This window comes from Nannobrachium achirus (genome assembly GCF_963921795.1).
Source record: "Nannobrachium achirus genome assembly, chromosome: 5".
In the NCBI taxonomy this organism is placed as follows: Eukaryota; Metazoa; Chordata; class Actinopteri; order Myctophiformes; family Myctophidae; genus Nannobrachium; species Nannobrachium achirus.
The window spans coordinates 31,994,918-32,018,692 of NC_137814.1; the positions used below are offsets into that span (position 1 = coordinate 31,994,918).

Here is a 23,775-nt window from a genome sequence, read left to right on the forward strand (position 1 = left end):
TCCTGTAGAACTACGTACCTACAGTAATTAGTGCTTATGAGGAGACGGTCTAAAACAAAAACATCCAGAACCACAACTGGAATTCTGGAGTTGCACAATGAGCAAGGCACATAAAAAAGAGGTCAGAATACTTCATTTCATTGAAAAGTAATAATGCATGACAAACATGAGCCAACACATTTCAACAAAAGGTTTTCATCAGGACTTAACATGGTCCCATGCAACTTGAGGACACGCAAAATGACATCACTCACTTCTCACTTACACTCCCCAACCCAGTGAGAGGATTTATCTCAAAAGGAAAGCTGATATGACCCGCGCATGATGCAGCATGTCTACCATTATCTATTTTAGGAAGGTGCACTGGGCTGGATGGGGGGGGGGGGGGGAGCATGGCACACACAATGTCTCAACAGACATTCCTGACACATCCTGTAAAACACGTGGACTCTCCTTCAGTGACGTACCACCGCCGCTGTCGACCAATCCTTTGTTTCGTTTTTTTGGCACTGGTCCCAGTGTTGTCCAAGGACACAGTACAATGTAAGTAACCAATTTTTGAGCGGTGGTCACACCGTCTCCTTAGCGTGACCGTGTGTATAGCTATGCGTGTGTATGTGTGTCTGTAGCCTGGTTGAGCAGCCTTGAAATGTACACACACACACACACACACACACACACACACACACACACACACACACACACACACACACACACACACACACACACACACACACACACACACACACACACACACACACACACACACACACACACACACACACACACACACACGAGAGACACCTTGAAATGAATGGACACCACCGCTCAGTTCACACTGGTGTGATTTTTTGTTACATGTGTACATTCACTCATTTGTTACACATGGATAAATGAACACTGAGGATTTTAGTGTGCTTGTCAGGGAGTCAGTGCTTGCTCAAGGACACTTCAGCGACGCACTGCAATTCGACCTGGGAACTCTTTGGGGCCCTATTTGGGGATTTGGGGCAAAGAGGTGCAACAGTGTTAAGTGCAGCCAGTCACCCATGGGTGTAGTGAGGCTGGAAATGTCAGAGGCTGTGTTGAAGGTGGTGTTTTCCACTGGCAATTTCCACAGTGCAGGGCTCGAAATTACGACCGCTTTGGTCGCATATGAGCCTGAGATTTTATCTGTGCAACCGCAAAATATAATTGGGAGCATTTGTGAGTGCAAATAATTGCTTTGGAGCGACCAAAACTGGACATTGAGTGAACCAAAAAGAGTGCTCCTCTTCCCTTGCTATCCGGAAAAACTAAACTTTTAGTACCGGTACCTTCACTTCTGAGCTGCCAGTAGCTCCTGGTACTAATAGCATGGAGATTGTTTCATGATTGATACGATGGATCGGGGGTGTCGCACATTCCAGGGCTTTACGTGAGATCTCGCCGTATGTCTGAAGGTAATTATTTTTCAAGTGGGCACATTACATAAGACTCCCCCTCGCCTAGAGTCAAAGTGTCATGAGCAAGACACTGAAATCCTAACTGGCCCCAATGAGCAGGTTGGTGCCTTGCAGTCTCTGTGTCAATGCGTTTTAATGGGTAAATGTAATGTACTCTGGAAATTGTTTTGGATAAAAGCTGCTATAGAAATGGACCATTTACTAATTCTGGAGAGTTTCTGTTTTCTGGAGGTCATCTGAGTCTTAAATGAAAAGAAACATTATTAATCTTTCTGGTGTTAGTGGAGGTGCACAGGAATTCATGTAATTATTGACTAAAGTTAGATTTTGTTGTCATCTTAGAAAACACACAAATTAAATGTCAAGGCCGACAGTCCTGTTATGTATTTTGCATTCATCAGAATGAGGTTATTTATTTAGGTAGACTACATGTTTACAGGCAAAAATGTCTTCATTTAAACTATACTAAATGTTATTTATCTCCCTAGGTTAAATCTGAGTCCATGTTCCTTCCTAGTTACTTAAATGTTTGAACATTCCAATAAAAAGCACATTTAAAGCACATATAATTGATATTTGGATTAGACTTGGATTGGACTTCAATGGCGTATCTGCAAAGCAACTCACAATGATGGTCATATGTCTGCAGACTCCTTAACCATGATTACCCTCATGTGTAGCTGCCAGCATGAACAATCTCCCCTTTCATCAGGAGGCAACACACACACACACACACACACACACACACACACACACACACACACACACACACACACACACACACACACACACACACACACACACACACACACACACACACACACACACACACACACACACACACACACACACACACACACACACACACACACAGAGTGAGACTCTCCAACCGTCATTTCTAAACTCATGTTTTCAAAATCACTTCTCTCGTCTTTAATCCCCCTATCCTGGCCTCTGCAACGCTGACTCTGGCACATTTGTTCACTCCCTCACTGTTTCTGATACTTAACATCATCTCTCTTATTTCTATTCTGTTTCACCAGTCCGCCCCCTTATATCCTCATTCTTCCCCTCCTTGGGCTGGCCTAACCTGCCTTCTTACCTTGGCTCCCTCAGTCCTGTCAGGTCAGGGCTACCTGTGTCCTCTCCATGTGTCTTCATTCAAGCCTCACATACTCCAACCAGCTGGCCATTATGTTTGTACAAATGGAGCCAAATGCCTTCTCCGCAAAGGACACAACTGTTGTACTCTAAATAATACAGCTAAATTGTTGTAGACTCTTTTGTTTGAAGACTTTAGCCCATATCCTCTGTGATGGCGTGACTGTGAGTGTGGTTCTCTGTGTTGCCTTTTCTTTTGTTGGGAGCATCGCCCTTTTCCTTCCTGTCGCAACAGTGGGGGTTGTTGACTGAGGTTTTTCCCTGTTTGTGTCAGGGCTCCGGCTCCAGCTATGTGGGCTGGGTCTGGTCAGAGTGAGATAACGGTCCCCTGGTCCACTACCAGTATTGTCTGGGACTAATAATAATCAATAATCTACTTATTGTTCAGTAAGAGTTACTATTATGAACCAATTGGACGCCTATTCTGGGGGGAACCTTTGCCCAAAAATATCAATCTACAAGCTCACAATGCTTCGCAACGTGACGTGTTAAGAACTTATAGATCAGCTATTTTAGCGGTTTGATGTAGACGGGAAAAAGCGCACTTGTAACTCATGACCGTTTGTCTAAAAATAGAGCGTTTAAGTGGTTAAAGTACAGTTGCAATTATATGCCTTTCACTTCTTTCAAAGATTACCTTGATCATAATTGGCATAAATGATGTTTCTCTCTTACATCCTTTCGTTTGAAGTGAAATGCCTCTGGAGGATTGTTTTGTCATATTATTGGGTCATTTGTCTGGGCCTCCAGTAACTATGAGACCTTTGTGCATACTATCATGGTTCAAATAAACCAAACTAATAAAATAAGCATGAATTGTGTAAGAAAGGAAAAGCCTGTTTCTCCCCCACTGAGGGAAAGACAACTAACACTGAAACTTGACTCGTCCAGTGCCGGGGTCTGGAATGTGGAACTGGAGGTGGTGGGGGGGGGGCTGTATGTGTGTGTGTGTGTGTGTGTGTGTGTGTGTGTGTACGCCTGTCTGTTGTAGCAAAAGAGATACATTAGCTCAGCGGTCCAGGTTAAGCAGTTCAAGGTGAAAGGATGGCCCTTGACACCGACCGTCTGCTAGACCAGTGGTTCCCAACCTGTGGGACGGGACCCGCAGGGGGGTCCCCAAATTATTATGGGGGGTCCCCAGATGATTAACTTAATGTGCAACATTGTTTTCTCTCTCAACAGTAAACAAACCAACATAAAGTTTAAGTGTATAGAGGGTATCTGCACATTTCTAAAGTGACAACCTCTAAAATGACAAATTAAACATTGTTCAAATTGTCAAATAGGCAGAAATTGTGAAATAGACAATCTACATGCTCACAACACCTCGCAACGTGAGGCGTTGTGAGCATGTAGATCTGCTATTTGCACAATAGAACCGTGTTATACAAAATGTAATGCCTCAAGACTCACTTAATCAGGGTGGGGGGTCCCCAGTTAAAATATAATTATTTGGGGGGTCGTGGCCTGAAAAGGTTGAGAACGGTAGGTTCCGTACGGAACCATTGTTTACTTAGATATGGAAGGATGACCTCCCACTTGGGTAATGACGCCCCCTGGCGATCATTCAGAGAAACTACTTCAGCTCCCGTACTAACGTAGGTAGGAAGGGCCTGTCACTCAAACCGGAGTGACCCGCCTCCAGGCTATATAAACCCCCGGAGGCGGAAGTAACATCCTCTTAATACCACTCTCTGCCACATTCAGTGAAACAGAGGGGCATTACGTGGGAGGTCATCCTTCCATATCTAAGTAAACAATGGTTCCGTACGGAACCTACCGTTTACTGTCAATATTCCAGGATGACCTCCCACTTGGGATTCTTAAACTCCCCTCTAAGCCACAACCTACTCTCATACCCCCACACACCCCTCATACGGGTGAGCACAGCCCAAACGGGCGTGACCCATCACCCAGAAGGTCCCAGGCCCACCGGACCTGGGTGTGAAGGCATGAGAAAATAAAGAGAGACCCTGACAGACCGAAGTCCGCCTCATTCAACTAAATGAAAAGGACAAGTCCGCCTTATAAGTAAGACACACTATATAAGGAAAACACAGGGTCCCCCCAAAGTACCCCAGGTGGCTACATGCCCACCTGTGGGAGGGGAAGATCCGACTCCTCTATGACGTAGAGGAGGCAACTGCACCCAGAACCGAATGCGCTAGCGAAGAGGATTCGATATCCAGGTGATAGTAGGCTGCAAAGGTAGAAGGCGAAGACCAATTCGCAGAAACACAAATCTCCTGAACGGAGACTCCCTTTGCCAGTGCCCACGAAGTAGCCACACCTCTAGTGCTATGGGCTTTAAGTGCCGCCGGCACTTCCACACCCGCACTAGAGTAAGCCAGCCTAATAGCATCCACAATCCACCTCGAAAGAGTGGGTCTAGACACCGGCTTTCTGACAAGAACATTGCCCATTTCTACAAAGAGCTGAGAAGAAGCTCTAGAACCAGCAGTCCTGTCACAGTAGGCCTTCAATGCCCTGACAGGACAAAGGCAATTCAGCCGTTCATCCTCCACCGAGACAAACGGAGGAGGATGAAAAGCCAGAAGAACAACAGGCTCCTTAGGAACCACCATGTTCTTAGGAACAAACTTAAGATGAGGCTTGAGCAACACCTTGAGATCATTGTTCATAAACTGCATGCACTCCGCAGACACCGAGAGAGCTTGCAGGTCACCAACTCTTTTAGCCGTGGCCAAAGCCAGCAAAAGAGCCGTCTTGAAACTCAAAAGTTTCAAAGGCATCCCTACAAGCGGCTCAAAGGGAGCCCGACATAGGCCCCCTAGAACCACCTGCAGATCCCAAACTGGGAACAAAGACCTAGTCACCGGCCTCAAACGTTCAACTCCTTGCATGAACTTGATGACCTCCGGGACTTTAGAAGGTGCCTTGCCCGCCACCCCCAGGTGACAGGCATTAATAGCCGCCAAATACCCCCTAAGGGTAGAAAATGCTAGACCACTTCTCAAGCGGTTCTGCATAAATTCCAGAATTTCCTGGGCTGACGCCACATGAGCCACCACAGGTGGAACACGCGACTCACACCAGTCCTCAAAGGCATTCCACCTTCCATCATAAGACGCCCTCGTAGAGGGCGCCTTAGCACTCTGAATGGTAGCAACCACTTCAGAAGAAAAACCGGCTGCCAGCAGGTTTACCCTTTCACGTGCCAAACCCACAGGTCTAGGACCTGCAGGTCTTGGTGGAAGATCTCCCCCCTGGCCTGACTCAACAGGTCCCTGCACTGAGGCAGCTGCCAACCCGGTTCGCAAAGGAGAGGGGCGATCGCCGATCTCCACGTGCCCTTGTAGGGAGCCACCAGGAGCATCTCCAGACCGAACCTCCTGACTCTCTCCAGAGTGGGTCGGATTAAGTCGAAGGGGGGAAACGCGTACAGTAGACCTCTCGGCCACGTGTGCGCTAAGGCGTCCAACCCCAAGGGAGGACTGCCCTTCACCGCGAAGAACAACGGACACTTCGTATTCTCCGCTGACGCAAACAGGTCCGCCACTGGCTGACCAAACTTGCGAAAAATCTGGCTCACCACCCTGGGGTGGAGAGACCAATCCTCGTAGCGAGGACCTCCCCTGGACAGGAGATCTGCTCCGCTGTTGAGGAGACCTGGGACGTGTGAGGCCCTGATCGACTTGAGGCGCGACAAGCACCAAACCGTCAATTCTCGAGCCAGACGGTCCAGTGGCAACGACGACAGGCCCCCCTGTTTGTTGACATAAAACATGGCCGTCGTATTGTCTGTCCTGACCAGGACGTGACAATGCAAAATCCAAGGCTCGAAATGCTTGAGCGCCAGGAGTATAGCCATCAACTCCAAATAGTTGATGTGACGACCCCTCATCTCCAGAGGCCAAAGCCCCTGCGCTGTGCGCCCCTCGAAAGTGGCTCCCCATCCACTGAGACTGGCGTCTGTCGTGATCGACTTGTGGGAAACCACCTCGCCAATCGAGACTCCGCTGGTGAGGAACCCCTCCACCAGCCACGGAGACAGGGCGATCGCGCAGGAAGGGGAAACCGTAACCTTCTTGTACTTCAAGGAGGGCGGGATCCCGAGGGATAACATCCATCTTTGAAAAGGTCTCATATGAAACCTGCCCAAACGCAACAGATGTACTGCGGAAGCCATCATTCCCGTCAGTACCATGCAACTCCTGTAAGTGACCTCCTGGCCCACTTGAAAGGAGTCGAGACATTCCCGAAACCTGTCCACCCTCTCCTCTGAGAGACGGGCCGACATGTCGGATGAGTCCAGAAGGACCCCAATGAATGTAAGACGACTTGCTGGAGTCAGCATGCTCTTGCCGTGGTTGACTATGAAACCTAAGGCCTTCAGGTGAGCCAAAACCACTTGTGTGTGACGCGCCACTTCGTGGGCGGAGCTCGCTGAAATCATCCAATCGTCGATGTACGTCGCCAACCTGACGCCCTGCTGTCTCAGCGGGGCGATGGCTGCTTCGGTCACTTTCACGAAAACCCTCGGGCTCAGTGACAGACCGAAAGGGAGTACTGTATATTCGTACAGGCGACCCTCGAAGGCGAACCGAAGGAATTTCCTGTGTGGGGGATAAATCTGGACGTGCTGATAAGCATCCTTCAGATCCACTGAACAGTGGAAATCCCCTTGCCTGACCGACCGTAACATGGTGGGTACTGTTAGCATCCTGAAAACGTATTTCTTCAGGTACACGTTTAGTGCCTTTAGGTCCAGGATGGGACGTAGCCCCCCCCCCTTTTTGGGCACCAGGAAATAACGGCTCCAAAATCCCATGCGGGATTGGGTCCTGTCCAGCTCCACTATAGCACCCTTGCTTAGCAATGAGCTGATCTCCTCTCTCAAAAGACTTGCTTTTAAACCACGTGCTCTGGTATGAATAACCCTGCTCGAAAGCGGGGGTATATCTGCGAACTGTAACCTGTAACCCCTGGTTATCGTTCGAAATACCCAATGGCTCGGGTTGCATAACTTCCACTGGCGCGCACAGCGTGCTAGCGTGTTTTGAGCGAGAGAAACCCCACCACTGTGCTTCCGTGACGGCGGAGCTTTTTGGCGGCCGGACCGGAAGTGGGGAACCTGCGTATCCGTATCCGGAACGACCGGATGCGGAGCGCAAGGGTTCAATAGGCCGCATGGCGGAAACACCTTCTGGTTGTACCGCTTGACTAGCGGAGCTATTTTGCGGCGGGACCGGAAGTGGGGAACCTGCGTATCCGTATCCGGGACACCCGGATGCGGAGCGCAGGGGTTCAATAGGCCGCAAGGTGGGAACACCTTCCGATTGTACCGCTTGACTAGCGGAGCTCTTTTGCGGCCGGACCGGAAGCGGGGAGCTAGCGAATCCGTATCCGGTGAAACCGGAAGCGTTCGGTTTTGGCTCGATAGAGCGACAGGAAGAGCAAAGCGATTCGACTGATAAACAGACTCGCCCACAACTAAAGCATTCTCCCCTGACAGGAGAGGAACTTTTACGTTTAATACCTGCTCTAAGGCCTTTATGCTTGTCCCTTGACCCGGGCTCATAGTAGGCCGACAGAATTTCTGACTCAAGGTTAAATTCATAGCATCGCTCACGCGAGGGAAAATCCACTCGCGCGCATGAGGAACCATATAATTGTTTGACGTTAACATTACTGGTTGCTGATAAAACCTCTGACTGATTAAAGAGTCCTGACGGGACTCCATCATTCTTACAGGAGGCATGCATAAAGGATTCATATTGTCGACGCGAGGGATATCCCACTCGCGCGCTTGAGGAACCACATAATTGTTTGACATTAACATTACTGGTTTCTGATAAAACCTGTGATTGATTATCGAGTCCTGACAGGACTTCATCATTACTACAGGAGGCATGCACGATGGGGTCGTCTGTGCTAGTGCGAGAGAGTTGGACAGAGACAGACTTTGTTCTTTCAACATGTTTATTGTCGACACAGGAGGCATCAAAATTAACATTTTCATTTCCCCGACACGGGGTACCGAAAAACGCCCTCGTTTGGGGGGAGGGGGACCGAGAGACACCTCGGACCCCCGCCCCAGCACAATTCCCCTCTTCAGAGTGTCATTTGCGCTGTCCCCTACCGCGTCCACCGCGGTATGAAGACTGCTGCCTGCCATCCTTGGACGGGCGGCGCGGCTGAGCGCGCTCGGGAACCACAGCCTTGCTGCGGGGCCTGTCAGGCGCCCTGGCTGCAGAGGCTCCCCTGGAGGAAGACGAGTGCTTCTTAAAAGAAGCAGAGCGGCCCCTTTCCTTGGCGCGGGAGGAGCGGGACGTCCTCCTAGCTTGCTGCGGTTCATCCTGTGGCACTGTGGTGGACTCGACGATGTCCTTAGCCGCCTTGAAGAAGGTAACTCTACCCTGCAGCAGCTCCAAGCCCCCACCCATGAGGGTGGTGGGACTGTTCTCCATGTTTATGAGAGACTTGTACATCTCCCCGCGAGGACCTAGAGGCTTCTCGCCCACGTCCCTCTTAGGCTCGAGGTCGACATAGTCGAGCCAGCGGGCTCTCTCAGACTGGAGGTTGTAGTCCATGGACCTGCCCATCCACTTAACCGCATGCCAATTGACCTTCAGCATGATGTCAAATAGAGTGTTCAGTTCAACTGTGTGCTCCCCCGTGGGCAGACCTTTGACCAGGTCCTTGGTGGAAGCGAGCAAGAGCTGGATCAGATTTAGGTCCTTAGCGGCCAGAGCAGCGGACCGGTAGGCGTTACGAGCCCTGTCCGACTGTAGCTTGTCCTCCAGGACAGTGAACCCCGGCGGGTTGGTGCCGACGGGGCCAACAAACGGCCCGTTTTTAGCCGTGCCTACATCTTTGTACTGGGGTCTGACAGAACTCAGAAAAGATTGTGCCAACAGGTGGTCCAGGTTAGGGCAGGTGGACATGCCTGCCTCCGCACCGCCCACCAAATCCAACACAGAAAAAGGCAGCTTCCTGGGGTCTTTATGTGTCTTCCATGAGGAATGGAGGGCCTTGGTGAAACCTTTCACCAGCGGCAGCCTGGAGAGGACATACGGGGCGGGAACCGAAGGCTCCTGCCCGGGCATTTCATCATCATCCTCGGCCTCTTCAGAGGGGAGAGGAGGTGGCAACTCCTCTCCAACTCTGGCCAGAGCTCTCATGTAGACTGTGAGATGATCCAGCATTTCTGCTGCAGAATCGACGTCCTCTGCTCCCGCTTCACTCGCTTGACTGGCGGGTGGAGGGGCAGTGGTGCCTGAGGAGGCCTGGGAGCTCCCTGCGGCGTCCAGTTGACGTGCTGGAGCCGCAGGGGCATTACCTTTCACAGTGACCGTGAGTCGAGAACCCTCGTCCTCGACGGAGTCCTCCTCCTCCTCGGCCGTGTATCCAGAGTATTCAGAACCAGAACCCTCGCTCTGACAGGAGCTCAGGTCCGACTCTCGCCTGAAGGTCTGGACTGTTTTGGTGATGCTCACGTCGAGGGGGACGTCCCCGACGGTCACATCCAAGCGTTTCTTTTTGGGCACCGCGCCCGAAGGGGAAAAGGCTACCGGAGATTTCGTCTGGATGTTAGCCTTCTTGGTCGCCTTCTTAGCGGCGACTTCACCAGACCCGCCAGCTCCAGTGACAGTGGAGCTAGCTGCGGTCGGTTGCGCGGCAGGCGGTGTCTCATGTAGCACGGCGCCATCTTGACTTGGAATGGCGCGCTGGTTGCCAAGCGGATCTCCGGAAGGCAGCGCCGCACCTTGACCAACGGTGCGGGCCGCCTGGGGAAGGAAAGACTGGGCTGTGGGGTTGAGAGCAGTGGACCCACCTGGTGGAGTGCAGGCCCCGAGGCCTGCCCTGGCTAGGTAGAACCGGCGTATCAGTACATCGTGGTCGTAGGCCACGCAGCAGTCACAGAAAGGTCCTGCTCTCCCCTGAGGACTCAGTGCAGAGAAGGCGTGTGCAACGCCCATGCAGCCGACACAGAGATGGTGAAGATCCTGTCCGTCGATGAGTCCTGGACAGCCTGGACATTGCCTCGGCAGGAAGGCCAGAGGATCCATGGCGAAGCACTGTAGATAGAGTTAACCAGAAGCAGACGAGCTAACAAGCTAACGGCTAAGGCTAGGCCACGCTTGATTCGGGCAGGGCCTGAACAAGGGGTAAGCAGTGTAGCTAACGTTAACAATAGCAGACGAGCTAACAAGCTAACGGCTAATGCTATGCCACGCTTGCTTCGGCGGAGGCCTGAACAAGCAGTAATAATCCTTTGTTATAAAAGGAAATAACCGTCGATTTAGGACGGAACAAGAATAAGTATTCTTAAGTACGGGTTAATTCAACACTCGCCAGTGGGCGACTCCAATGCCACCGCTTTAGGCTAATGCGCGAAGAATAATAATACAAAGGCTGAGTTTCAACTTATCTGAATGTGATATCGCAGAGAGTGAAAAGAGGATGTTACTTCCGCCTCCGGGGGTTTATATAGCCTGGAGGCGGGTCACTCCGGTTTGAGTGACAGGCCCTTCCTACCTACGTTAGTACGGGAGCTGAAGTAGTTTCTCTGAATGATCGCCAGGGGGCGTCATTACCCAAGTGGGAGGTCATCCTGGAATATTGACAGTAAACCACTGTGCTAGACCAGGGGTTCCAAAATGTTTCCATACCAAGGATCCCCTAATGGCCACAGCCTCTAGCTGCAGCCCCTCTGTTGCAAAATGGGTAAAATAATGTTTCTGATATTTTCTGGAGATGTTTGAAAACTTTTGAAAACGACTGACAGTAATGACATGCACCAAATATGGACACCAGATAAACTTACACAATAATTGTATGAATTGAACATAATTTGATATATTGTTGTTTTTTATTTTTCTCTCCTTGACAATTACATATAGGCCCACTGGGCCCCGGCCCCTCATGGCAATAACACTTGGGAACGTGACCCCCTTTTTGAAAACCTATGTGCTAGTCACAAGACACACAGTCAAGGATTCATCATGATTTTAAAATGGATTCAGAGGCTGTTCTGAAAAGGTTTGACACTACTTTGCCCCTATATGATAATGTGGTTGAGATGGTGAATGATAATAAGTAGAGAGATGGAGATGTAGAAATGAAATGTCTTTCTTTTGCACTGAACAGACTTGAATTGTAAATACAGCACAGTATGCTTGTAAATGTTGCATTCATGCATTAGTTGGGATGATAATATGTATCTGTCAATCTGTCTATGCACCAATAATGTATTATTTTTCTGATCTGCGTGCATGTGTGCGTACATGTCATGTGCGCATGTGTGGGTTGTGTGTTTGTGTGCATGCTGCACGCACGGAAGCGCGCGCGCGTGTGCGTGCGTGCGTGTGTGTGTATGCATGTATGCATCCCTGTTTGAAATCGAAACCATGTTTAACGGTAGAGCTGGGCGATATGACTTCAAATCAATGTATCACGATTATTTCAAACGTTTGCCTCGATTACGATTTATGCATGCATAAAAAATTGAAAAACACAGTACCACAATAGGTTGTACTGATCTTATGCATACTATGTGTATGTGATAAATACACAGCCCTGCCGGAAGCGTTTGCACAGGAAGCAAACACTTGGAAGGAGATGACAGCTCCAGCCTTTTTTCCACCAGGACTGTGGGAAGGTTACTCAGTTCTTGGGTGGGAGTCGTGGAACAAAAATGCATCACAAATAGGTATAGCTGCTGGCTCGCCTGGCTGGTCCTCCCTCTCTATTATATATAGTCTAATATTAATATTACTATAATATTCTTACAGTATTAGCCATTTAGCAACACAAGATGGTTCTTAAGTAATGGCACTGTAGTGTAAGCTACATGTAATTTGTGATAAGCTGTGATCAGCTCTCGATTACATACATATAAAAAGTTAGTTAAATACAAATGATCAGTAACAGTTGTCTTTTAAAATGGCCACCCTGTCCTGTCTTTAGCAATCGATAGTGAGTCATGGGTGCAGTTTGTAAACGAAGCCACACAAATTATTGAATCTTAGCTGTGTCTCTCTATTCTTACCTGCCTATGTCCTGTGTTTCATGCCTACTGCACTGCAGTGCAGTGCTATGACACCTGCATTTCCCCCATGGGATCAATATATGTCCATCTGTCTGTCACAATGCAGTGTTCAGCAGTAAAACTCTGCCAGAAACTTCATCTGCATATATCAACTTTGTGGTTGTATGCACATAAATACATACCGTAAATGCATACAGACAAACCCCACTCTAGATGGGTTGGCCTTCAGCCTCGCGGTTAAAAATAGAAGCCCGAGAAAAACAGAGCAAACTGTGTTAGCCTTTAAGTGGGTGATTGATAGCAATCCATTTAGAAGGTAATGTAAATGTAAAATCCATATGAGCGGGTCAGCAGTATCTAGTTCCTCTGTGTCCACACATCATAGAGGACCTAACATGGTTACGCTCGCCATACGATCAGGACAAGCATGCCAGGAATGTGGCCTGGCTCCCCAGACTCTCACCAACTTCTCCAGGTAATAAGCTGTTTGACATCAGGGACTCTGCTCCCCACTGGCAAACACTACTGAAGACCAACCTTCCTCACTGTTGATTAAATTCTGAGAGTTACAGACGATACCGTAAAGGTTAAAAACCAGTGCTATAGTTAGAAGAGCCATTCTCAACATGTGGGCCATGAGGACATTGCCAAGTCAGCTCCAAAATAATTATGGACAAAACATGATAATATAACATTATTTAAAATAATAAGAATTTTGTACAGTATTCTTTCTTTAAAACATAGAAACTTTTGTTTTGATCCAAGCTGCAAAACAATTGATTAATTGATGATTAGAATAAACATGCTCAGCAAATGCACACGGCTGCCGTGTTAAGTGGACAGATGGGCAGGCAAAATTTTCAATTAGGCCCTGATCCAGAAAAGGTTGAGAACCACTGCTCTAGAATTCACCAGCTATTCATCATTGTGGCATTTCTGTTGAGCATGTGTAGCAGTCGAGCACATGTAACAGGTACGCTAAGTAAATTAATTCATGCTCTTTGCGGTGTGGCGCAGCAGTGGCAGTGTTGACAGTGAGATTGTTATCTCCTTAGCAATCTTGCATAGGCAGACCTTCGTCTGCTACGCGACATCTCCACAGAAGCCAGTATTTTCAAAGATATCCTAGCAGCACTGTATGGCAAATGCATCAGCAGCACGGTGAGAGGCAAAAGGTTGTGATCCCAAAGTGCAGAATCTCCTCTTCTGAAAGAGCATTCAAGCCTGTGCACACAGCCTGTGTCTCTATAGCATCTTAATATTATTAATAAATCATAACAGTATTCATTATTTTACAAACAATATACTAGGCTATCATATACATGTGGTGGTCATGGCTGCCTGCTACCCACTGAAGCTCCATTCAAGTTCAGTACATAAAAGGAGTTACCAGCTTTGTGGCCTTGTGGTTAGAGTGTCCACCCTGAGAATGCGAACTAATGCCTCACTGCCTAGCACTCAGCATCAAGGATTGGACATACTCTACTAGCATCACTCTCAGTGTACTTGTACATCATGGCTGTGGGTTGTTCATGTATATCAAGCCGCCTCACACGCTACAGCCAGAAACAGGAGATAGAGCAGAAGCCTATGGGCCATTGGTTCCCAAGGCAACTTTCTTACTTACTTATAATAGGATTTAACGGAAATGAAGGCTTTAGTAATGAGTAAATCATTTCCAACCTATAACTGTATGCAGTTATTTTACAGTTCCCATTGACATCCATAGTGAAATTGTACAAAAGATGCACATACTGAATATGCTGCACCAAGGGACATAATGTAGTTCTGTACAGTACAGTACATTACAATTGCATGTACAACTGCATACCGCAAACAATATTATCTTCTACCTATTCTAAAGGACATTAATCATGACTTGAGTATATAGCATTTATTAATTCTGGGAGTTCGACTTCACTCTCAGTTTACTAATGCTTACATGACAGGCGGATGTGAAAGAGTCAAATCTGCATAGATACAGGACATTTATCTGTACTGTATATACAACCTAGACTTTGTCAACCACATGAAACCTATAGAGGATATAGCATCCCTCCCTATTCTCAGGCAAACATTAGTTGAAAATTGTCTGTTTTTAGTTAAGAGGAAAACGGAGCAGACCAAGTATAGAGCCCTGTGGGCCCCATGTCAACTAAGTATATAGGGTTTAAGTGTGGTGAATATGGTGTTTGTCACACAGAGGGTCAGGAACTAAATGTGTGTCAAAAACATGTTCTGACAGCGTCATGAATAAATAACTCTAATGGTAGAATGCGTGTCCTGACTTTATGTACAAATTAAGCAAAAATTGGGATCCAGTGGCTTTTATAAACAGTGGTATAAATGAGTAGCTGTTTTGGGGAGGAGAATAAAGGGGATTGTCAAGAGGCAAAGGTTAAATGAAAGCTGAACTCTCACTTCTCCAGCTTAATGGACTGTGTGTCCTCCTCTCCATCCAACCTCATTGTGAAAGGCTAAACACTAAACATCCATGCTTACACTCTGTACCTGCACGCCTTCTCCCACAATCATTGTCAGGAGAACACACAAGAGAAAAACAGCAACAGGAAGGGATGAAATTAAAATATTTGTCACAAATCCTTTTGTTATTGTGTGTGTGTGTGTGTGTGTGTGTGTGTGTGTGTGTGTGTGTGTGTGTGTGTGTGTGTGTGTGTGTGTGTGTGTGTGTGTGTGTGTGTCACCCGTCCAAACACTGTGTCTGAGTGTGCGTGCGACTGCGCATCCAAACACTGTGTGTGTGTGTGTGTGTGTGTGTGTGTGTGTGTGTGTGTGTGTGTGTGTGTGTGTGTGTGTGTGTGTGTGTGTGTGTGTGTGTGTGTGCGTGCGTGCGTGCCTGCGTGCGTGCGTGCGTGCGTGCGTGCGTGCGTGCGTGCGTGCGTGTCACCCGTCATTTGTGTGGTACACTTCCAGAAGAGGTCATATTTCTTAAGCACGTCTTTGCCATTTACAGTTGAATGAATCACTCAGCCTCTTTACTGGTCATGAATCCTGATTGCTGAAGCATGTTAGTTGGAGTATTGCAGCCCCATATCACTCTGTGTGTGCGTGCGTGTGTGTGCGGTCAAATACAAAATAAAAAATGGAAGGATGTGGACAACTGAGCAAAATGATACACTTTACTGGTCCTCGCTTTTACAAGATTTTTTAGCTTTTCTAATTTGCATTAAGTGTTAGTGCATGTGTGCATGTGTGCATGTGTGCTTGTGTGCGTGAGTGCATGGATGGGTTCAAGTTTGAGGGTGTGTGTGTGTGGGTGTGTCTGTGCCCATTCGTGTGAGGGTGTGTGTGCTCGCAAGCAGTGAGCATGCATGTGCACGTACGCGTGAGCGTGTGTTTTGCATTGATTGAACAGCAGCCAATGTCCTTTACATTTCTAGGAGCTCTGGGGGTTGTATATCACCAGTGTAAATGATGAGTGAGCGCTATGTTATATGGCCCACACATCTAAAACATCTCTATGACCTAACCTACTTTCTCTCTTCATAAATCTGAGGTAAAAGCCAACAGAACATTTTCTCAGACATAAAAACATTACCAAGAAAACTACTAACATTATTAGAAGAGAGGGCAGCTACGACTCAAGGCTTTAAATGTGCTCTGTTTGACAAAGAAGCACACCCCTTGTGGTGTATGAGTCTTCCACAGAGCAATAAAGCAAACATGAATATAGTGTTTGGGATCACCTCTCAGAGACCAGTGGTTCTCAAATGAATTTTGCATTGACAACGCAGTTTAAACCCTGTAAACAATATTACTCTGAAAAGGCCAGTCAGAATGTCACAGCCTCACAGGAACCGCTTTTGGGGCGCACAGTCCTGACCCACTAAGGAACACTGGTCTAGAACACTGTGGGGCCCAAGGACCCCCAGAGGGAGTTCCAGGGGATCCCCAGCTGAATGGTTGATAGTTAGGAAACAAATGGTCCCTTACTGTTATGTAGCTCAGATGGAGTTAAATTAACACTCTGAATACAGGGGATTTCGTAGATTGGGGCCCCAGAAATAAATAAAACATCTTATCAAATGGGGGTCCATGGCTCTATACATTTCAAACAGGGGGTCCTTGAAAAGGTTGAGAATCACTGGTCTGGAAGAGTTGTGTTAGAGGTGTTTGGGGGTTGTGGGAGGAAGCTGCTAAGCACCTAGTGCAGCACATCGCTTAAACAGAGCTGCAGGCTAATGATACAAAGCATAAACATGTCAACACTCTTATGCATGGTTTTCCTCTTTACCCGCAAGTCTCCCTTAAGCGCTTTAACATACACTAGTCCATAACGGCATTTCCACCCACCTTCCAAACTGGCTATGGGACTGCGACCGCGACTACAGATCCCATAGCGTGCGTGGACACATAGACCATAGCAGAAATGCGAATAAACAGCTTACAATTGGGAAAAGTGAAGAATCAGCTTCTTGACTCCCTGCCAACGCAACGGTCTATGCACATGTGCAATTTTAGATCGATTGGACAAACCACTGAGGAGAAATTTGTATGAGGACGGAGCAGACAGACAAAAAGGACCGACAGACTTGTTCTTTTAGTACGTTAACCAACACACAGATTACATTCTTGAATGCTTACAGTACTCTTTCAATCTTTGTCTATGTATTTCCTTCTGCCAGATGTGCATGGCAGGGTAATGTAATCTTCCTGTTTGTTTGTTTGTTTGTTTGCTTGTTTGATTGTTAGAAAGATACTTAACAGATGTTCATGAAACCTGGAAGGAATGATCAGCAGATTAAAGTGCCCTACAGACGGACGGTGGTCGACACGGTGAGACACAATCGCTCCGCGAGTAAACGCCAGGCAAAATTACGCCTAGCAGCCACTGTTGGCACCTCCTGAGGTGCCAGCTGCCAAGCCACACTGCTCCTCAACTTCTCTGCGCGTCCAAAATAATCGCCTGCCTCTTTGAAAATTACCCATTGTTTATTGCAAGTAACAGATCGATATTTCGATCACGTCGGATCATCATCAGGGTACATGTAACCAGACGTGATCGATATGTTGATCCATCTTATAATAAACAGTGGGAGCAAAAAGCAGCGTGCCCACTTTATTGTTTATTGTTGATCAGTTACTGATCAGTAGATAGACCTAAAGAGATTTTTGCTCCAAAGAGAGTTTTGGGTCAAAAAGGTCATCCGGCACCCCTGGCCAGCCGGGGCGCCTGATGGAGGGGAAAGGAACTGATTGGAATAACGTGTTCCATGCGCTACGTCCAACCAGGGAAGCTCCCCCTGTCAGGTGATAAGAAGCGGCCCGCTCACTTCTCATGCACTGAAGGAAGCTTGAGCTTAGTTCGGGGCCCTCACCAGGTTGGCAGAGGGAGAGCAGGGCTCAGGATTACAGCTTAGGCAATTAGCACTGAGTGTTCTCCTTCTTTCGTGTATCATCGTCCTTGATCATTGGTTGACGACATTTCATTTCACAAGATTTCTTGTTACTTAGGGGAGGCCATGGGGCTGGCTGTCGTCTTCTCCCCCTTGCTGACGTGAAAAATGGGTTACAAAATCGTGGGATAAAAATTTTAAGCAAAAAAATAAAAATAAAAAGTCAAAATGTAGGGTTTTCACTCCCAGGTGTATTGCTTTAATCAAGGCAGGATCATTTAGAATCACATATTGTATACGTACAAATGCCGCTTTCACTGGACACATTGCACACCTGATGTATTTGCTCAGATGTTATATTTAGCTGGTTCCATTGAATCTTGCTACAGTATGGGTTGTAGTTTTATCTTCTGTAGCTGTATTCCTTTCTTCTCTTTTGTTTAGCGGTATCTATACTGTATGCCAGGGTGCTGAAATGTCCCATTTTCTCATCAGGTATCAGAACAGTTTCATATCGTCACTGTCAGGCAGAAACCTTGTATCTCCACGTTTTTCTTTTTTTTCTAAATTAAAGCACAACTTCATCATACAAGAGTGTTGCACAAAAGTAGTGAAAATAGCCGATTTACAAGCACAAAACGCCTCCCGATGCGAGTCGTTGTGTGCTTGTAGATCGTCTATTTTCACTATTTTAAAATAATTTAAAAAAGGGAAGGTTTTGGACACACAAGGTTTCCACCCGACAACAACGATATCATTCTCTTCTTCCCTGTCCTGAACCATCTCTGCTGGGGATTTCAGCTGCAGAGCACTGCTAAGCGTCATTTCAATTTTACTACAGCAAACTCCAATGAGTGATTAGGTGGGGTTCAGTGTCTTACTCAAGGTTATTTGGACTGAATAAATTGGCTGTTGGCAAGGGATGAATGTCGTGACTTCCCACTGTTTCCAGTAACGGGACGGTCACTCTATCCACTCAGTTGTCAGTGGGAATCGAGGGTGGGCCCAGCTGCCTCTCTAACACTTTAAATCAGCTAAGGCCAACTCACGTCAAACTTTATCTGTTCAGAATTCAATGCATAGGATAACTGTATATCATCACTGTCGGGTGCAAACCTTGCATTTCAAATATTTCAATAAAAAAAAAAAAAACATCTACAAGCTCTCAAAGCGTGCCGCGTTATAATGTGTTGTGAGCGGTTATATTGACTTAATCTGTGCAACACTCTTCTTTGATGTAGTAGGGCATTCATTACGAAAAGACAAACAGTTGAAATATGGATATATGAGCTTTCTTCCCAACAGCAAAAATATATATTATTATTTGTGTCTCTCAGATCTGAGAGAGAGGTTAAGTTAAAAACCCATTTTGTCATTCACCCATAAATGGTTTCCTGAATAATTACCATGCAACAAATATCAGACAAACATAGTATCATTCCACAGACAAGATTCACCTTGTTTTGAGGCTAGCATTATTCCAGCAGAGTATCTATAGTATCCATAATATGATATGATTACTGGAATACATCAATATCAGTGCATGCTGGCCGGTCTACACAGAACTATGTTGTACTGAATTGAAATCTGGACCAAGACCTGGGACGCATTTTCTTTTCCGTTTCGCTCCACTAATCGACATTGCCATAAAGCATAAATGTCTGAAAAATAATATGCATTAGCATTCTCTGTCAGAATAAAGAAGTTCCTGTCCAACGGATTAGTTTGACGTGCTGCTGGTCACGAGGGTTATGAAGAAAAGTTCCTTCTTTGTTAATCGACAGCAATCTTTTTTTTTTTTTGCAGCAGGACTACACCCCCAAGCATTTTACCTAAGCTCACCTCCCCCTTCCCTCTGTTTCCCCCGTTGAGTGGGAGATATCTGGCTTCAACCTAACTTCCCCTCCACCTGGTTTTAATATGCAGCAGGCTGGGGGAATGGACGGAGGGGGGGTTGGAGCTGGAGAGACAACTTGCCCAGATGACTAAGATATTCTGACAACAGGCTGCCTTCTAACTTGGTGTTACATGAGCTTTGACACGCACGCACACACACATGCACACTGACCGCAGTGATGTCTACTAGGGACAAAAAAAAGCCAACAAAAATGACAATCCATTTACCTGACTGTTACAAGCGAGAATGACAACAGCAGTTATTTAGAACAGCCTTAAGCAAATGGCTTTCCAAGCAAGATGCGAGATTGACCCATTTTTAATGAATGGGATTCTGAAACCGTAGAAGCAAACAGTGAAATCAGAAGGCAACATTGAGAAACCTCAAGAACCAACAGCCTTTCCAGAATCCTTAAAAAAGGTGAATGACACTTCTGTGGTCATACAGTGTGTGTGTGTAATATGTTGCCATCTTACCTCACCCGCCCCGTTCTGTGCGTCACTCCCCAATTTCACCGGCGCCCCAGAAGAGTTCATAATTCCTCAAACTCTCAAAACAGATTAAGATTCCAGAGCCCTCACCGGGCAGCGGAGCGGAAGACGACAAAGGAGGAATGGAAAAGGACAAGGTGAAACGAAGTTTAAAAAAGAAAGAAATCCTCCTCTTCAGCTGCCCGCCGCCTCCAGTGTCCTCTGACTGCGCTGGCCAGCCATTTCCATTCAGAGAAACCCCCCCCCCACCCACCAGCTTATAGTGCTACGCACGGTGAGAACACACCACACACATGTTCACACAGTTCCGTCTCCCTGAAGCGGACACGCATGCTGGTTGCGGGCTCCTCCACGGTGTGTGGAAAGGCATCAGCGATCCTGCCTGCTGCCCCTCAGGCAACGCATTCCCCGAGTCGGTCTGAGAGGCTCTGCTCTCCCTGCTGGCTCCGCCGCCTGCCTGCCGTTCCCCTTGTCATGTTCACATGCTGGAGTGTTTGGACAAGGCTCAAAGTCTGTGTGTGTGTGTGTGTGTGTGTGTGTGTGTGTGTGTGTGTGTGTGTGTGTGTGTGTGTGTGTGTGTGTGTGTGTGTGTGTGTAGTAGAGAGAGAGACAGAGAGACAGAGAGAGAAGGTGGTCCCTTGTGTATCTGTCTCTCGGCCGTTCTGCTGCCTTTGCCTGTCGGATTCCAGCCTGCCACAGTTCCTTTCTGTCCCTCCCTCAATCCCTCTCTCTCCCTCCTCTGTCCCTTCCCCCCCCCCTCTCTTGAATGCAGATGTTTGAGTTTCAACAATATCTCTTTCCACTTCTGTCTTCAGGAGAACCCTTCTCTTCACTGAAACAGAATCTGAGACTGTGTGTACCTACTTTCACGAGATTTTCTTGACACCAAAACCTCTGAGAGAATATGTTTTGCATAATATAACTCAATGAGAAAGGCATCATTGCCAGAAACAGTTGTTATCCAGGCAGGCGATATGCTGTCAAGATTCCCAGTGAGGTTTTACTTTGCACGAGTTTGGACTCCATGGAAATTTTCCATGGAAGTGCAAATGAGGGACAGCAATATGCTAGTATTCAGATTTTACACTTTGAACACTATTGTATTTGACACGTCTTTGATTTAACAATAACATGGACCCTTTATCTCTGGTTAAACAAGGAACTTGTTCTCCGAATAATCCCAGACTTACTGTATTTTGAGCCATTTTTCTGTATTATGCTCTATTATATTATTCAACCGTTTCAATAGGGCTAAGACAAACTACTTATCCTTGTTCTTAACTTAAACTTATTCTAAACTGTACATTTGATACGCTTCCATTATTGTGATCTTTCAAACATCAAAAAGAACATTGGAATATTGTGTTTTGCCATGGCTCTGACCCTTTAAACTAGTTATATTTTTAAATGTTAATGAACTAGGAACTGACATTGATTCGGTGATTGCACTTAATATAAATCCCTCCCCTCTGAATAAGCTTGAATGTAAAAAGAAACTGAAAACAGTAAAAAGAAAACTACTGGTACTTCTAGTAGATTGCCACTAAATCAAGTGCCATCATCTCACTCCCTTAGATGCATAAATGGCAATCAATAAGCAACATTAAAATGGTGCAGCTTTCAATTTCACATAATTAAAGTACTGTAAGTTGAACTGAGTCAAGACTGCCTCCCTCTGGCTGCATTCAGCACAACATCCAATAACTGCCACTATCATTGAATAAATACAATAAAAATCTATTAATATAACAGAAACGTATATTATTAATATAGTTAAGCAAATTAGAAATAAGAATACTTCTTTTTTTATATAGTAGCTGAGTTCAAAAAAGGCTAATGAATTTCTCAATTCTCAAACTTGGAAGAAAACTTGGTGTAACTAATTCATTATAACTGTATGGTCTTTTCTTAGAAACGAGGACAATTATACATGTTATATTCAGTAAATAAACTTGGAAGTAAAGGCTGGTTCATTCATGCTCTCATGCTCTCTTTGGCTCAGTGCACAGCTCAGCAGATGTGACCTCCATGTATCTGAACAACAACCATGGCCTAACATTATGTCAGTGGTGTTCAACCTATGGGCCAGGGCCCACTGATGGGCCGTGAGGAATCTGAGGATATTGCAGGTGGCCCTAAAATAATTGGCAAAAGAAATGCAGATCTGAAAGAAATTAAGTTTTCATTGTGATCCAAAAATAGGATCCCATTAAGACCCGAGGCCGAGTCTACAAATGCATTCTAAATCAGTAGTTCTCGCACTTGCCACTCGCTTTTCAAAAATGTTCAAAAATAGCAGATGTAAAAGCGTGCAGTGTGACACAAAGTGACACGCTGTGAGCTTGTAAATCTGCTGTTTTTTTAATAGCCAATGCTAAATTAAATGGGGGTCCGTAGCCTAATGTATGTCAAACTGGGGTGTTTTCATGTTTGAGAATCACTGCTAGATGCCTAAAAATCTTCTCTTATGGGGGTCCCTGGTATATCTTTTAAAATGGGGGTCTGTGGACAAGTGTAAATTTGGGAGTCATTGACATGAAAATCTTTGAGAACCACTGCCCTAGCCAAACTAAAATAACACCACCAATGCTCATCACTTAGTTGTAGCCAATCACTGACAGAGGGACATTACTGTGGTACGCGACATGCCGTTTCCACTTTTACGGCTTTACACAACCTTGCTCACCACCCTGAAAGTGCCTGGCTGCAAGGGCCACCGTCACAGTCTGACCATGCACACCGTTCACATCTGTTTCCAAAGGATATACTAACCAGGAGTAACAGTTGGTGTTTTATAGCCTATTTTCCCGCTATAGAAAACACACAACAGTCTCCTACAGATGTATTGTTCGTCTCCTAGAGATGTATTGTTTGTAATCTCACATAATGATGTACTACTGATACAAACTGAAAGGGGGTCTTCATCATGAACACAGGATCTGACTAGATAATGATGACCGAATGTTTTCCAAACTGCAAACGCCAATGCTGACTGTTAAACATTGTTGCTCTGTCGGGAAGCACTAAAAATAGCAAACAAACACTATTCTATAAAGTCACAGGTCTAATATTGAGAACAATGAGTAACATGTGATATGAGCTTACACTGTTTGACTGAACCTTTATTCTGGTGTCAGACAGACAAAACACATCAGATTATGAGATATGTATGGATTACATTGATCTATTCACTCAAATAGCAATGGGAGGCTGGCAAGGAGCCAGGCGTGCAACATCGACTCTACAGTATTTGCAAACAAAGAAACTTTGAGCCAATGGAAGATGGCTAACAATATAGTGGGAGATGGATGCAAATGGACCCCTGTTGCAGCTGCTCATAATCTCCAGAGGCAGTCTGTTAGCAAGCACATGTTGTATCAGGAGGCTGTAACCAAAGCCTGGATGCTGA

General features: G+C 46.4%; 1 protein-coding gene across 2 annotated transcripts in view; it reads right to left on the reverse strand.

Annotated features, from left to right (window-relative positions):
- mcc (MCC regulator of WNT signaling pathway) overlaps nucleotides 1-20,496 on the reverse strand; it is a 63,728-nt gene extending 43,232 nt beyond the window's left edge. Inside the window, exon 1 of one of the 2 annotated variants that reach the window (XM_080726564.1) lies at nucleotides 20,352-20,496. In XM_080726564.1, the coding sequence (XP_080582690.1) occupies nucleotides 20,352-20,411 (60 nt within the window). In that variant the 5' untranslated portion in view covers nucleotides 20,412-20,496. Of the gene's footprint in view, nucleotides 1-2,547; nucleotides 2,746-20,351 lie in introns of those variants that run through there. The other variant, XM_080726565.1, reaches the window with a different exon arrangement.
- Between the last annotated feature and the right edge of the window lie 3,279 nt (nucleotides 20,497-23,775).